This window comes from Amblyomma maculatum, chromosome 3 (assembly GCF_055883805.1).
Source record: "Amblyomma maculatum isolate TAMU_Amacu chromosome 3, ASM5588380v1, whole genome shotgun sequence".
Taxonomy (NCBI): Eukaryota; Metazoa; Arthropoda; class Arachnida; order Ixodida; family Ixodidae; genus Amblyomma; species Amblyomma maculatum.
In genome coordinates this window covers 145,687,885-145,703,177 of record NC_139346.1, presented here as the reverse complement: position 1 = coordinate 145,703,177, position 15,293 = coordinate 145,687,885, and the positions used below count along the sequence as shown (strand labels likewise).

Genomic DNA, 15,293 nt, shown 5'->3' with positions numbered 1-15,293 from the left:
ACCAACTGGCTCAACAATCTGCGCTACTAATGTATTGTGCCACACAGCTTGTTTGTAGCGCGGCAGCTGCTGCAAGGTTCATTTCCACGTGTAAACAAGAAAACATTCGCCATGTGGGTGGGTTGCATCCTCTCCTGAGAACACCACAAATCATTTGTGGTTTAAGGGAACGACATCCATGTATGCAAGAAGAAAAAAACATCTAGCTTTTCCATTAAGTTGTGCGATTTGGTGAGAACAAATGCCAAAAAACACAAGAACAGTGACGAAACAACGGACATTCGGCAACAGTTCAGTACTAAACGGTGCTGAGGTGTCAGCTTCAGTGGAGTGCGCTGATGAGTAAAAGTCACGTGATCACCTTTGGGAAAAAGAGGCGTAATCGGAGAATCGAAAAAAGTGCGCAGTATGCCGGGGCCTAACTCTAGTCACCATGTAACATGAAATAGGTTTTAAAGTTTGTTAACAAACCTTTATGCGACCATACCTGACAAAACAAATCGCGATGTTGCTACCACAGCTTTCAGCCCGCGTAGAAACATAAACAAATAAACTTGGTCAGACATCATAGTTCGAAGGCCCGCCCAGAAACATGTCCTGACGGCGCGAATGCTCGCTACTGAGCTTTCCGTGCTCGGTGCGACCAACCTCCTGCTGAGGGTGGCACACTCACTTATTAATGCCTTCTCGTCCTGCTTGTGGAGCCGCGTGTTCTCGTAGCGCGGTGCTGTCACCATGAGGTAGTAGCCCAGGATGGTCAGGCCGCGTGTGAGCTGCGAAGAGAGAGAACGCAGGCGTCGGCGGATGTCGTGCATTCCGCAGTGAATGTACAGCGCTTTAACCCGCAGTGTCAAAAATAAAGTTGTATAAACAGGGAAAGCGGAGGCGAAAGGGCACAAAAACGCTTGAAAGGAAGGAAGAAATAATATATCTGCTGTCCCCTCCTGTGTTTGCAAATGAAAAACCCTGAAAGTGAAAGTCATGCTATCTCTGGTGCATTCTGCCTCCCCGCAAGAAGCGAATAATAACGAAATAGGCATCGAAAGCGTTCCTTCAGAACAGCAAGGCGCTACAAAAGGAGGTTATTTTGGGCACACAATTCCGTTTCGTTAGCAATTTGGTAAACGGTCTCACCCATGCGCTCTGCTGAAGATCATGACGATATTAATGACTTATTCTCCAAAAACCGATAAAATATTCTCAAAAACAGTCGTCTTATCAAACAAAATTAGCCAGGGTTTAAAACCGTTTAAGCCGATCGAAACACGTGAAAGCACTGACATCGTTTTTTTGCCGTTTGCAGGCGGAAGTTGTTGGCTGCGGCGATAGCTATCATGTTTAGTGCTTTCTTCCCACTACAAAATTCCTGGGTAGGCATATTTTATTACTTTGAAAGCACTGTATGTGAGCATAAAAGCTTTAGACTTTTTCTAGGCTCTAAACATCCGGATTAACTCTTTCGTACTAAAGGCAGAGGCGCCTTATGCGAAAGCGCCTAAACAAGCCGATTTTGTCTGTCAGTCTTGAATTCTCTTCGTGACGTCCGCATTTATTCATTGTTTAAGCAATCCGGTCGAATAAATAAACGCATGAACGATAGCAGCGCGACAGCCTAGCAAACGCCGTTTGAACCATCGTATTTTTTCTGCAGGCATTTGCGATGTCATACAAATTCGCTTGCATCTGGTCCACGTTGGTGTCCACGTTGGTGTGCATAATTCCACGGGATTGTGTTAGAACGTTCTCACCGATCGAATTTGGCCCTCAGAGATATCTTTGCAATATAACAAGTCTGGTCACGCGGGCCGTCTATTTTGTACAGACTAGTATTCATGCGCCTGGTGTCTTTTATATTTGCCTATATTAATTCGCTGTCTTTGCTTATGTTTTGTTTAAACCACCGGGGACACTTGGATTCTGCTTGTAGGACATAAGTTCTCAAATAACTAAACAATGCCCACTTTTGGTGAACTAGCGAAGAAATTGACCAATTGGAATTAAAACTCAGTAGGTGAGGTAGGAAATTCGAGTAGAGCGCGGGAAGAAGGAAGGACGTATTGTCTTCGTCACCCTTTCTTCTCGTCCTGTGCTTCTCGAGAACTAGAAAAACTTTCTAATGCCTCTTCAGTAAGCCACTAATGAAACTTCACTTTCCCACCGTTGACGAGCCCGGAACAAAAAAAGCGGTTGGAAAATTTAGGAGGAAATGTCGAACATTTTCAAAAATATGGTAGAAAAGTTGTGATGGCTGTAGATAAAACGTGTTCGCTGAGTACCCACCAGAGTCAAGAACACAGAGCAATTCTCTAATTCCTTTTCTGGTGGAATTAAGAAAGCTGGTTTCACCACCAATGCAGGAATGGATTTTTCGGTTTGCATAACATTGTGTTCTGATCCCATGTTTAGAGCCCTTTTTTATAAAATGACCAATTAAGAACTGAAAACTCAGACCAGTTTAATTATGAACCTCGTAAATAAGCAACGCAAAAAAGGTAAATATTTTATATCGGCAAGTACCATATCATTCGCCTTACAACGACTGCAACGAATGACACCAGAGTGTGCCAGAACATATTGCTATCATCGAATGCTGCATTTGTATACTACGCTGTAACTCCAAGATAATTTTAAGTGCGACTACCTTACTGCTGCTATCACCTTAGGATGCTTAAACGTCTTTTTTCACATCGCTCTATTTAAATTTTTGAATTGAGTGTCACATTAGTTTTCTAGTGGTTCATTTAATGTTATACCCACGATACAAGATATTTATTGATGTACCAAACAACAACAGCAAAATTCATCACTACTACGCAAATACGCATAATTAGACGCACACAACTAAATATACTCCTTACTCCTGCGCGACCGTTTCTATACCGAATCAGACATTTCCCCGTTTGCCCAAATTGTTCTGAACATTATGCAAACTTAGAACTCTGCATGTTTTCCTGCACTGTTGCAATACAGACACCTCACTTTCCACACCCTCCTCCCCCAACGTGGCGGGCCTGGTTAGCCTCTGACCAGCTGAAATACTAGTTGGCCTTGGTGACTCAAGCGCAGGACATTCTCGACGCTTAATAGTGCGTTGAATAACGTTGTTTTCTCCTACTCCTCCTCTCGGATTCCTACCACAGAAGAAATAAATGAAGTCCTCGTTAACGCTTCTCAAACATTTATTGGTGGCAATTCAGAAAGAATTATCAAGCTTTATGTCGACATTCGAAATCTACTCTTTTTCTTCTCTTTTACGTCGTCATTTCCGTTTGTCTCGCAGACCTGTTGAGAAGGAGATGGTTATAGCCTGTTTTCTGCCTACATTTACGCGGCAGAATCCGCAAATCGACAGTCATCTAAGCACGGCTGTTTCGACATCTATATCACTAGGTTCTTCACCTACCTACGAAATGCTGCAGTGCGGATTAAGGCAGTTCAATTAATTGTAGTCCTTTCGGTCTTCTTCAGGTGCGGTAGAAGAGTGTCGATGCTCGAATGGAAACTCTAGGTTGATTGAGTGACGAATTTTGCGGTTTTGACGGAGATGGTAGGGATGACCCGTGCTCCTGCGTTGGCGTGTTACGGATCGGACGCATCGCATTATAAAATAGACAAATTATCGCTACGCATTTGGCGGTCAAATGGGGAGGTTCTTGTTGGTAGGTTTGCACAAAGTCATACAGTAACGCTGGGTTGTGGGCACACAGCTGATGAAATTTCTGCGTGAGCTTCCTGGGGGGCACTTGCACGGCGTCCATTGAGCGGCCGTGGTACTGGTGTCCGAATACATAATGCAATATCGTTCAAGCCCTCGTTCCACAAAAAGTAAGGCGTTATGAGCTGACAGTGAAGGGCATGGCACTGGCAGGCGGCAACTGCCAGGTGACAAGGCCGAGCACTGATTTTTTGGTTGGTTGTGAGAGGTTACGATACCAAACCGCATGACAAAGTTTGGAGGAGCTGTCATCTCCGGTAACTTAAATGAGGTGGAAGGGGTGGCACAGGAAGCAACATTTTAGGGGCTCTTGGATGCAGAGTATAGATACGCTACCAATAGACCACGCAGACGCGTTCGTAGGGCATGGTCATAGTAGGTTTTACAGACCTGACGTATTTGCGCTGGCCTAGAGCATCTTCTTCATCTCATAGGTATTGAGCAGTGCCGATAGATTTTCATTGTTATCAGATAATTGTGCCGTATGGTCCGCCTACATTAAACTTGCTACCCACTGCTTATCGTTCCTTTTTCCTAGTCTGTTGGAGATATCAAAACCGAGTTGGATTTCTCGCAGTCTCTTTTCCCTATTTTTCACATAAATCATGATTGGTTGGTTTGTGGGGTTTAACGTCCCAAAGCAACTCAGGCTATGAGAGACGCACATAAATCATGAATAGCAGCGTTGAAAGCGAACAACCCTGCCTTAGCCCTTTATTGCGCTTCTCAACAGTTGTGGCTTTTTTTTGTGTTTTTTGACAAACGCGAAATCTTTATTATTACAACAGTAATACACTGTACAGCTAAGAAAAGATGCAGCCTTTCTGGCTACGTACATAAAACAAAAATAAACTAGAAGTTACATGCAGCTCTGTGGCGAGGGACCTTGGTGTGCTCCGATAAAGGCGACACAATGTGCCGAGCCAGAAAATGAAACCAAATAAAATACGGCATACATTAAAGGCCCAAAGGCACACATGCAGTCTCGGGTTGTGATGCTAACAGCCTTAGTCCTTTGTTGCACTTCTCAACAGTTGTACGTCTTATCCCACCCATACAACTTTTATTTTATTACTTGGTAAGTTTTCTTTAGAAATTCAATTGCCACAAATAAATTACCCCTTATTTCTCCGTATATTCACCTTTAGGTATATTCTACAGAAGGTCCCTATTTAAGCTGCCATAGACGCCGCTAATGTCCTGGAAGGCTAAATATGCAGAGGTCTGTTATGCGCCTTGGCTCTCGATGCATCGGGTTAGCGCGGAACTACTATCATCCAAACACCTCAGACTTCTGAAACCGTTCTTCAGTTCCCCAAGTATTTTATTACTGTCGATCCATGCCTACATTTTCAACTTCATTGCATGGATTGGCAGCTTGCAGGCAACGGATGTTGTTGGGATTGGTCTAAAATATTTTTGTTTGCCTATCTTTGTTGACTGTACACGTTAATATAATCTTACTCTGTCGCCAGCTACCCAGAATTTGTTTATACGTATGACAGTTACAGTACTTTTAACAACGTTTCCTTGCTTCTTTCCTCAAGGGGAACCGCTGACGAAAGCCTTTGAGCTGCCGCCTCACACCTTTAAAGGCGGATTTGAATATTTTTCTTCAAGCCATATACGTACTAACTAGCCCATACTAAAGTTGTGTTGAAGATATAGATTCGGGTTTCGCCGCTACCCCCATCCTCACGGTTCGTCAAGACGAAATAGGCCCTTGGCGTTATAAATGTTAGCCTTTAGCAAGTTGGAAAGCTCATTTTCTTAATGTGGAGTATACGTGCAAAAATAAAAGAAAAGAAAAGAAGCTGTGAAAATGCGAAGCTGGAGACGTTACTTTGCTCAATATATAGTCCATTATCTTTGCGTAGTATGTACGTCGCGCTTGACTTCCGCCAAGAAAGCAGTTGCGACGTCCTCCAGTGCCAAACCACCACTCAGGAGACGCTGTCGTAAGGAACGCGGTTCCGCCGTGGCAGGCACACGCGGTTGGTTATGGTGCTCTGTAGTGCTCTGAAGGAAGCACAACTTTCTCTGTGCTCGGGAAAGACACTCTTGGATAGACAGAGGCGTCCGTTACGCCCGCATGATTACGAGGACATTTCCGTGAATGGAAGGGCGAATGGAAGAGCTAATGAAGGTGGCAGTCATGGTACGGATGCGGCGAGCCCGCGTTTCGATGCGATTACCACATCTGCTGCAGGGTGTGAGAAAATCGAAGCATGGACTCAACCATCGCCCACGGGCTCTGCCTACGTGGAGTGAATCACTAAGAGCGCGCGCAGGGAAGACGACTGCCCTGCTGTCGGTGTTATGAGCGACAGTCTGTCGCTGGCGTATGCGCTGTGCATGTTAATATTCTCCTTTGGGCGACGGACGTCTTTCCAGCCACCAAGACGTCCGCAAGAAGCAGCCTTCGACTAAATCACTTGGGTGCCTGCGTTAGAGCTTGGGCTGAACCTAAGAAGCAGCGCTGTGGAACGTGTACTCGTGGAAAGGCATATAATTACATTGATTTCAAAGCTTTTTAGGTGATTGTATTACCAAAATAAAAGTGCCATTCACATAACGATTACTAAAGCAATATAACACATCAACTCCAAGAACACAGATGCTAGGACAGCGGCAGATTTCGGCCGGTCTGGACGAGTCTTCAGCTGGAGTGAAGATTGCTGGGAAACGTATCAACAAGCTTAGATATGTGGATGATACCACTTTAATGGCAGAAAGTGAAGTGGAACTCAAGAGACTTCTGATGCGCGTACAAGAAGAGAGTGAGAAGTTTGGGCTTAAACGGAACATTAAAAAGACAAAGATCATGGCGTCTTGCCCTATCAAGTCCTGGAGGATCAAGGGACAAGAAGTGGGAGCTGTGACAGATTTTCTCTTCTTGGGCTCCAAGATTACCCCGGAAGGAGACTGCAGCCATGAAATTAGGAGACGCCTGATTCTGGGAAAGAGAGCCATGGCTAGCCTTAACCGCCTAGTCAAGAGCAGAGACATTGCACAGCCAACCAAGATCCGTATAACTCGTGCTATGGTCTTTCAGTTGTGATGTATGGATGCGAGAGTTGGCTGACCGCCGAAGACTTGACGCGTTTGAATTGTGGTGCTGGCGGAGACTCTTGAGAGTTCCTTGGATGGCCAGAAGATCAAATCAGTCGATATTGTCGACCATAAACCCTGACTGCTCATTGGAGGGCCAAATTCTAAAGTTAAAGCTCACCTACTTTGGTCATCTGATGAGAAGAGAGGAGTCGCTGGAGAAAGATTTGATGTTGGAAAGGTTGAGGGTCACCGGAGAAGGGGTAGGTAGCGAACGCGATGGTTAGATGGCATCCTCGAGGCGCTGCGGATGAAGTTATGTGATGTTAGGAAGATAGTCAGATACCAGAAAGCGTGGCGTGATATGGTCCATAGGGTCACGAAGAGTCGGACACGACTGAACGACTGAACTGAACTGAACTGAAGTGCACCAACCACTTCTCGGTCATTTCACGCTCGCAAGCTGTTTACCATCATCACAGTGAGCGCTCGCATCATCGCGATCACGGGGTTATGTTTTAAGGCTGAGGCTTTCAAGTTGACACAATTTACGAGCAGCAAAAAAGAAAGGTGAAGATGGTGACAACACCAACCGACTAGACCACGCTGGTGGAGCGTTCCGAGGTGATGCTGCTTCGCCTGTCAGTTTGACGAGTGCTAGTTTAGGTTTCCTTTTAGTAAGCTTTGTTCAGTCTCTCATAACCCTCGTTTTTTGCCTTCCTTCCTCCCTAGTACGGCGTAGCAGTTACGACGAAGTTAGGAAGAAGTTTTGTTTTTTGTTTTGTTTAAATAAGCTTTAGCTTTCATTAGAACTATTGCTTTGCCGTTGAAGCTCGATAATGGCGCCTACAGAGTGATGAACGTTAGTCATTTCGGCTTTTATTGAGAAATGTGCAGACCGCCTTGGCCATTTGCGCGTGTTCTCTGTACGTTGTCCATTCGTCACGTTCGCGCTAAGCAGATGTGTTGTTTGGTGGCGGCTTGTTCGCTTGTACTCGAGAATCTTGTAACAAAATATGCTCGCCGTTTTCAATTTTTCACAGAGGCTTCTGTCGGCAAGGACAGAGGAGCTAGAGTAGCTGAGTTTCATCCTCCGTCTTTGAATACTACCTGATCGGTACGCCTTACTGTAGCCGTGTCCTCCACAACGGCAGAAAGCATTGCCCCTCTGGTGGCCTTACGAAGCTAGGGTCTCGTTCGGATCAGTATCATGACACCTTGATTGATTTTGAGTCCGCCTTTCAATATTTATAGCATGGGTTTCTTGCTGAAGGGTTGACCTTCAGTTCTCCGTATGGTGCAGCATGGGGGGGGGGGGGGAGGGGGGGGGTTGTGTGATATTATAAAAAAATTACCATTTTTTTATAATATCGCACAACTGTTGACAGCTTGGCACGTTAAACACCAGTCTGCATTGTCGCCTGTCAAGAATGCCACCTTTGTGGTTCATTCAATATTTGTAGTTCATTTTTGTTTGGTTTAATTGGGGAGCAATTTTGTTGTCATTTATTGGTTTCTGGTTCAATTTCGTTTTGCTTACAGCAAAATAAAGCTTGCGATTATAATACAAAGTGTAATACAAACATAAAAATATGAGCATATATTTACTTTCACAAAGCCAGCGTCGCAAAATCCTGCGAAGGATTGAGAAGCACAGTCTTTGACCCGGATGTCAGCTGTACCAGAGAAAAGTCGTTTCACGAAAAATATTTAGGAAGGAGTCTTTTCGCTCCTTAAAGGTGCTTCCAGATGCTCTTCTGGACTTCATATCTCTACAGAAGCATTTGATGACTTTTTTGGGTGATGGTGTTCGCGGGGACGTAGACTTTCGTGGTATCACCCTGCACCTCAACTCCGAATATTATTATTATTATTAATATTTAGATGTCGCTAAGATGCAGCAATTGCTGGCAGAACCCGCAAGGCTATTCCACTCAACAGCATGCAACAACCTGACTCCCAGAGAAAGCGCCATGCCACTCACGATGGACGCAACGGCAGTGGCCAGCGATCCGTTGCGGGTGTCGCAGCAGAAGCAGCAGGAGGACATGATGGGCGACTGGCGGTGCGGCGAGGCGCTGGCGCTCAGCGACTGGGTGCTCCATGACGCCTCGTCCACGCACCGGCACCTGCGCCCACAGGCGGCCTCTGGTTAAGGACACGTGAATCATTGTCTTATTTTACACTTGAATTATTCCTCACTCATGACCCTTCAGGAGTGAAGCAGAAGTCTCACTTCACAAACTTTACGCTACTACCTACCTTCCAGCGCCGCAGGTTTGCTGCAGACTCAGTCACATTGCCATCTATTAGGTTCATTGCTAGTCCCAACTTATGATGGCTCACTAATTACGTGCTCGTATGAGCAAAGTTGGCTCACCTCTCTATTCTTCTTGGTGCTTCCGACTGCTTGGCGAACGAAACTAGCAAATAAGACAGAGGCAAAACTCGGGCCGCGCAAACGGGAGCACGGCAATATGCGCAGTGAAGGAAAAAGGAGCGCCCCCCAACAGAGAAGCTATATTAGATGACATCTTATGTTTATATATTTTATCACGTAAATATCGAAAGTAATTTTCATTTCTTTCTTCCCTTTTCGAGAGGTGCTAATTCTTTCTTGAAATGTCAGGAGGTACAGTGGTCTCAAGTGTTCTCAGGAGGTACGCTCTCACTGCGCATGTATAATTCACGTGCTCACAGTCATGTGGGAGTGCGGATGTTTGCAGATGAATGTCTCTTGTTTTGCCACGCAAGAACGGCTGGTAATCAAATGTTATTAAATCAGTGTTTGAAAAAGTTTATGATTGGTGTATGAAATGGGATATGCAAACTAATCCAATGAAATCTGTTGCCATGAGCATAACCAGTAGGAAATCTTCCCTACTTTTTACCTATAGAATTAACAATACTAAAATCCAAAGGTGTAACAAATTAATGTACTTAGGCGTCACAATAACTGAAACTTTAATTTGAGGTGTACACTTGGATCAAATATATAGTTCAGCTAAACGGCATTTTGTCTTTCTAAAACGTAAACTGAAATGTTGAACTCCTGATGTTAAGCTTCAAGCATTTAAGAGCGTCGTTCGGCCTAAGTTAGAGCATGCAATCATTATGTGGGAGCCACATTGGCAATACCAGGTCAATAAACTCGATAGAGTGCTAAGATTCGCTTTAAGATTCATACAGTGACAGCTCTACGCATACAAGCTCAAGTACCTGAACTAGCCACACGTAGAAAGATAGCACGCGCCTTAAGTTTCTTTATATGCTCCGTGAAATTAAGTTGAATGTAGGTTCAACTCTGTATATCCGACTCCCATAAAGACTATCTGCCCGCACTACCCATCCATTCGCCATTATGCCATACACACCTAGAGATGACCTCTTTAAGTACTCGCTCCTTCTGAAAACCATTGTTGAATTTAATAATCTGAAAACGCACGTTTTTCACACCACCAGCTCAAATGAGGCTTTCGAGAAAAAAATCTATAATTATGTTTGTTGTAGTAATGGGCCTGCCTTTCTTCTTCATTTTTAATTTCCCCCCATGTACCAGCCCGTAAGGGAGTACAGTATTTTAAATAATAAAAAAAGCGCTTTGTGGATAGACATTATGCGGCCGGGCAAATATTTGTGTGTGAAAGTTGTCAAATAAGTAACAGCTAATTATTGATATTATATATGCAACGTTTTGATTGTTTGGTTATAGGGTTCAAGAATATTTCAAGAAACTGAAGACTGTCGACATCGAAGGTGAGCTCAGTTTACATAAAAAAAATCTATATTAGTGTTGTTGTTGGAGGCTTCGAAGACAAAATATCCACTTAATTAGGCACCTTTCCCATTTTGGACATCGGCGAAATGGCGCCGCTCACATTTTTAATGCAGCAAACTTTACAGTTTCTTTATTATATGAGGTAGAAGCTATTAACGCATTGTCGGCAACGATTCATTGTTCAGCGACACCATTTTATCAAAAGCTAACTTAACGAGGTTTCAAAAGCTTACTTTATGAATTTCAGCGTTTTAATCACAGTGCCGACGCAGAAAATTTATTACGAAGTCGTGTCCCCGGTGTTAGCAACCTTCAATTTCGCAGTATAATCTTCCTGTTAGAAGAAAAAATGACAAATGTTACGTCTGTTAAGCCAATTACAGTGCGCAAACATGGGCTTTTTTTTATCATCTTGCTTGATTTAACTCAGGTGTAATTCCTGCTTTTTACATGATATTTATCTGATGCAAACATCTCGTGGCTATAACCCTGGTGCGCTGCAGTTCAGCTGTTGATGCGGCGCTATCAGGCAGCCGTTGAGTTAAAAGGCGGATGTTTAATCGTAAACTCCGTTATCATCTGCGGTACAATGGCGTGCCTGATAGCGGAGGCTACGGGCAAAATTCTCCGTGCCAGTGAGAAAACCAGTTGCGCGAAATGATAGAAAAAAAAACAGAGCCAACACGCATGCTAAAAAATACTCTCGAACCGGCAATTCAGCAACATATTAATTTTCATCAAAGAATATTGAAACCTGCATCAACTTGCCTCAGCTTCGGACATGGTTTCAAAATGTTCTTGCAAAGCAGTACATCTCGTACAGGATTCTTGCTACAAGATTAGGACATAATAAGCCATGGTTCACAGTGTCAAATCGCTTATCAGTAAGAGGAAACGTGCACCGTCGGGGTGGTGCAGTGGTTAAGACGCCCGACTATTGTTCCGGAGTACTTGGGGTCGACCTCGACCGCGGCTGCTGCTTTTCGATGGAGGCGAAACGAAGAGGCGTCCGTGTGCTGTGCGATGTCAGCGCACGTTAAAGATCCCCATCTTTCTCTCTATCCTCTTTCCCTCCCACCTTCCCCCTTTCCTTACGGCGCGGGTCAGGTGTCCACAGAAACAAGTGTGACAGTTACAGCGCCTTTCCCTTACTGTGAACCAATTATTCAAGAGGAAACGTAAATTTAAACAATGCATGCCAATTCCAGATAAACGCCAATAGAAATTGCTACAGGACTCAGGTGATGAAGTTGCAGTTAAAATTAAAGCGTCCAAGAAAAATTACTTCAGCGAATTTGGCTAGATGTGAAAAAAAAAAAGAAACCCATAAAGACCTTTGAAAGGGGGTAAAGTCACACCGCAAGGACTACGTCGGCATTCCGACAATTACACTCAATAACACAGCTGTAAATAACGATGCCGATAACGCAAACTGCTTTTATGAATATTTGTAATAGTTTTTGCGCGGACCTTACCTAGCCAACTGCCGATTTGCTCAAGCTGTATTTGTGAACCTATTATTTTCATTGACAAGTTCGGAATATACAAATTGCTTGAAAAAATATAGCCGAACTCAGCTTCAGGCCCTGATAGTATTCTAAGCTGCGTTCTTAAATCAAGCACAACAATTATTTCCGAATAGCTAGCCATAATATTTAACCCATTCTCTTAGCATTTGAGATTTACGAGCAGACTGGAAGATGGGTAATATTGTGTCTGTTCACAAGGTTAGACTTTGGAACCAAGTGGTGGTAAACTATTTGCCGATATCTTTAACTATAGTATTTGCTGCAGGACTTTGGTACATGTCGTCCACTGAGGTGTAATCAAGTACCTTAATAATAATAAATTTTTGTTCACTATCAGCATGGGTTTCGTTACAGACGGATGGAAGGCTACAGATGGGCTGCTTATTGATTTCCTAATGGCGTTCGATACCTTTTCCCACATCCTTCTTCTGCAGAAGCTTTACGCATGATATACGTTGCTGGATCCAAATTATTTGACAGCACGCAGTCAAAAGGGCTTCATTAAAGGCTCTTAATCGACAGAAGTTTCCGTACTTTCAGGTGTGCCCCAGGGGTAAATGCTTGGCCCACTACTGTTTCTGATCGACTTAAACGACATTTTATGCAGTGTAACCTCTAAAATTAGATTGTACGCTGATGTTTGCGTCTTGTACTCAGAAATAAAGCATTATTTCGACAGGCTGCGGCTACAAAATTACATCAAAACTATTTCATCTTGGTGTCGCTCCTGGCTTATGGATCTAATAGGGTCTAAATGCAAGCATATGTTTTTTACCCGAAAATGTAAACCGATTAATACACAATACTATTTAAACAGTGAAATTATATCTTAATTAAGTGAGGCAAAATATCTCGGCGTAACATTTAGCCCCGACTTGACATGGAACCGCCATGTAGATATTTTAACTCCGAGAGCTGCGCGTTCTTGAAATTTCATAAACTAAACTTTAAATATGCTACACAAAATGTGACAAACTGCCCTACGTCACAAATGTCCGCCCAATAGTCGAATATGCTTGTGTCACATGGGACCCGAGCACGCAACTTCTTAACAACAAATTGGAGAAATTCAGAACCGAGCCGCCCATTTTGTCTTCCTCAACTATTCGCATCGTAGTAGTTTCACTGAAATTAAAAGTAGCTTGGAATGGCCTGTTCTTTCCTTACGTCGGGAATTTTTTCGACTAAGTTTTTACGAGACATATTTAATTGTTACACCATACTGAACAAAAGTGCCTATCTTTTGCCACCTACGTACATTTCCCAGCGCCGCGATTACCTGCATAAGATTAAAGAAATATCAGCGCGTACCTCAGTTTTTGCACATCCATTCACGAAAAATTCTTCCCCGCGACATAGTTTTGGCTACATTCGATTCAGGATTTTCTGTTGCTCTAAAGGCTTCTCTGGTTCAACACTGATATCCCTGGTGTGTATGTCAACTTATTTTCCGTAACATCCATTCTCTTTCCCACGTTTCTAAATTTTGCAAAATTTTAGTGTGTGCGGCGACAGAACCAAGTATTTCCGCTTCATTCCCAGAGGTATTTGCGCTGATATATACTTTATCCGCATCCTCTTGTTATGTCCTACCACACTGCTTGCATTGTCCTCTATTTTTTTTACTTTTCTATATGTCCTTTCACTCAGCGCTAATATGTGTGAAGAATACTGTGGTATACCCCCCTAATGTAGTGCCCCTTTCAAGGTGGTGTTATGAGATACAGAAAAACGAAGCCCAGCGGCAAAGGCCACGGGAAAGGGAAACAGCAGCGCCAGAGGACGATTTTCGAAAGGGGCGACGGCGCTCAGTCGGAGAGCTGAGGGAAATGTCAGCGCCGGCGCTAGATGGCATTAAAGGGCAACAGCGGCGCTTGGGAGAAGAAAAGAAATATCAGCGGTGGTGACGGCAGAGAAACTTCAATGGCGGCATCCATAAAACGTTCGGGAAACGGTGCTCGTCCGCTTTGTATACGTGGCCGCGTGGACACAGAACTTCATTTCACTTCGCTATGGGTGACGACAATTTTTTGAGCAGTATATTGTCTGTGCAGTTTTTTTTTCGATTTGTTCCTGAAAAATATCGGCTGGGTTTACTTCTGAACAATATTGATTATAGGTAGACTGATGCCGTAGTCTTGTAGGGTCTTTCTGGCTCGTAGCTACATGTCGTGCTGCTCGAATTACGAACTTCACCAAAAGGTTCATTTCTGATTGCCCATGCAAGGAGAAAGGACAATGAAAAAAAAAAGTCAAAAGGCATTTACAGCTAAATCTGATGAAATGATATTCTCACAAGCTCTTTTATTTCCAGCTGTCTAGCCTTCAGCGAGACCAGCAATTATTAGCTTACTTCGGTTATATGCGGTTTTGAACTCGGAAAAACTATAATTATAGAACGAAAAGCAATTGATGTATACCAGCTTCGTGCTGTTATTTTAGATCAGAAGTTTTAGGACAACTGCCGTCTGCCTTCCTCTGGAGATACACTGTCGATTTTTAGTTAATATCGCTCACTTCCTTACGGGGCGAAAAGCCTCAACGTAGTGAAAGACGTGACTGCGGCCTGTAGTGGTCAACTGTCGCAAAGAGAAGCCATTGCTAAGCCGAAATCATGACCGCAATCAATCTGGTGCATTTGACATGGAATGGCCCTGTTACATTGTTTTCGTGGCCTGTCTAGGCATGCCGCAGTGAATAGCTAGTTTTCTGACTAGCCAAGCGCCTTTAGCTGGTTCTAAATGGATAGAATGAAAGATGAGCCCATTTTTTTATGTTTGGTGATGAATGCTTGATTTGCAGGAGAGAACACTGGTTATTTCATTGCTTATCCGTGCAAGCCTGCTCATTGTAGACTAGCCTCATTGATAGTTGTTACAAAATGCCTGGGGGTTCAATGTATAGGTTCATATATGAGAGCGTGCAATGTAGGTTGCCCTTCCTATGAATGAGTCTCGCTGTATGCTCTTTCTCCTCGCCAGCCAGTTATGTCGATCCTTTGCTCAAAGCTTTCCTGTCTTTATAGAAGCTGATGCATCGATTGGGTTTCTTCATGCACACATTAGGTAACAGAAACTATTGAATAAACTAAACACAGTTGTGAACAGCCAATAACTTCTCCGCAGAAGCTGGTTTGAGGATGTCTCCATATTCACGTAATCTTTTAGGAATCACCTTGAACGTCGATAGTAAGTCTGACTGCTGTAGCTCTCCCAAATAC

At 43.7% G+C, this 15,293-nt stretch overlaps 1 protein-coding gene across 1 annotated transcript in view; it reads right to left on the bottom strand.

Moving 5' to 3' along the window:
* Positions 1–15,293, bottom strand: part of LOC146196254 (uncharacterized) — a 138,686-nt gene that overhangs the window by 16,832 nt on the left and 106,561 nt on the right. The window contains exons 2-3 of the mRNA XM_084596354.1: positions 8,751–8,895; positions 674–773 (exon numbers count right to left, since the gene is read on the bottom strand). Of these exons, the coding sequence (XP_084452480.1) occupies positions 674–773; positions 8,751–8,895 (245 nt within the window). The remainder of the gene's footprint in view (positions 1–673; positions 774–8,750; positions 8,896–15,293) is intronic.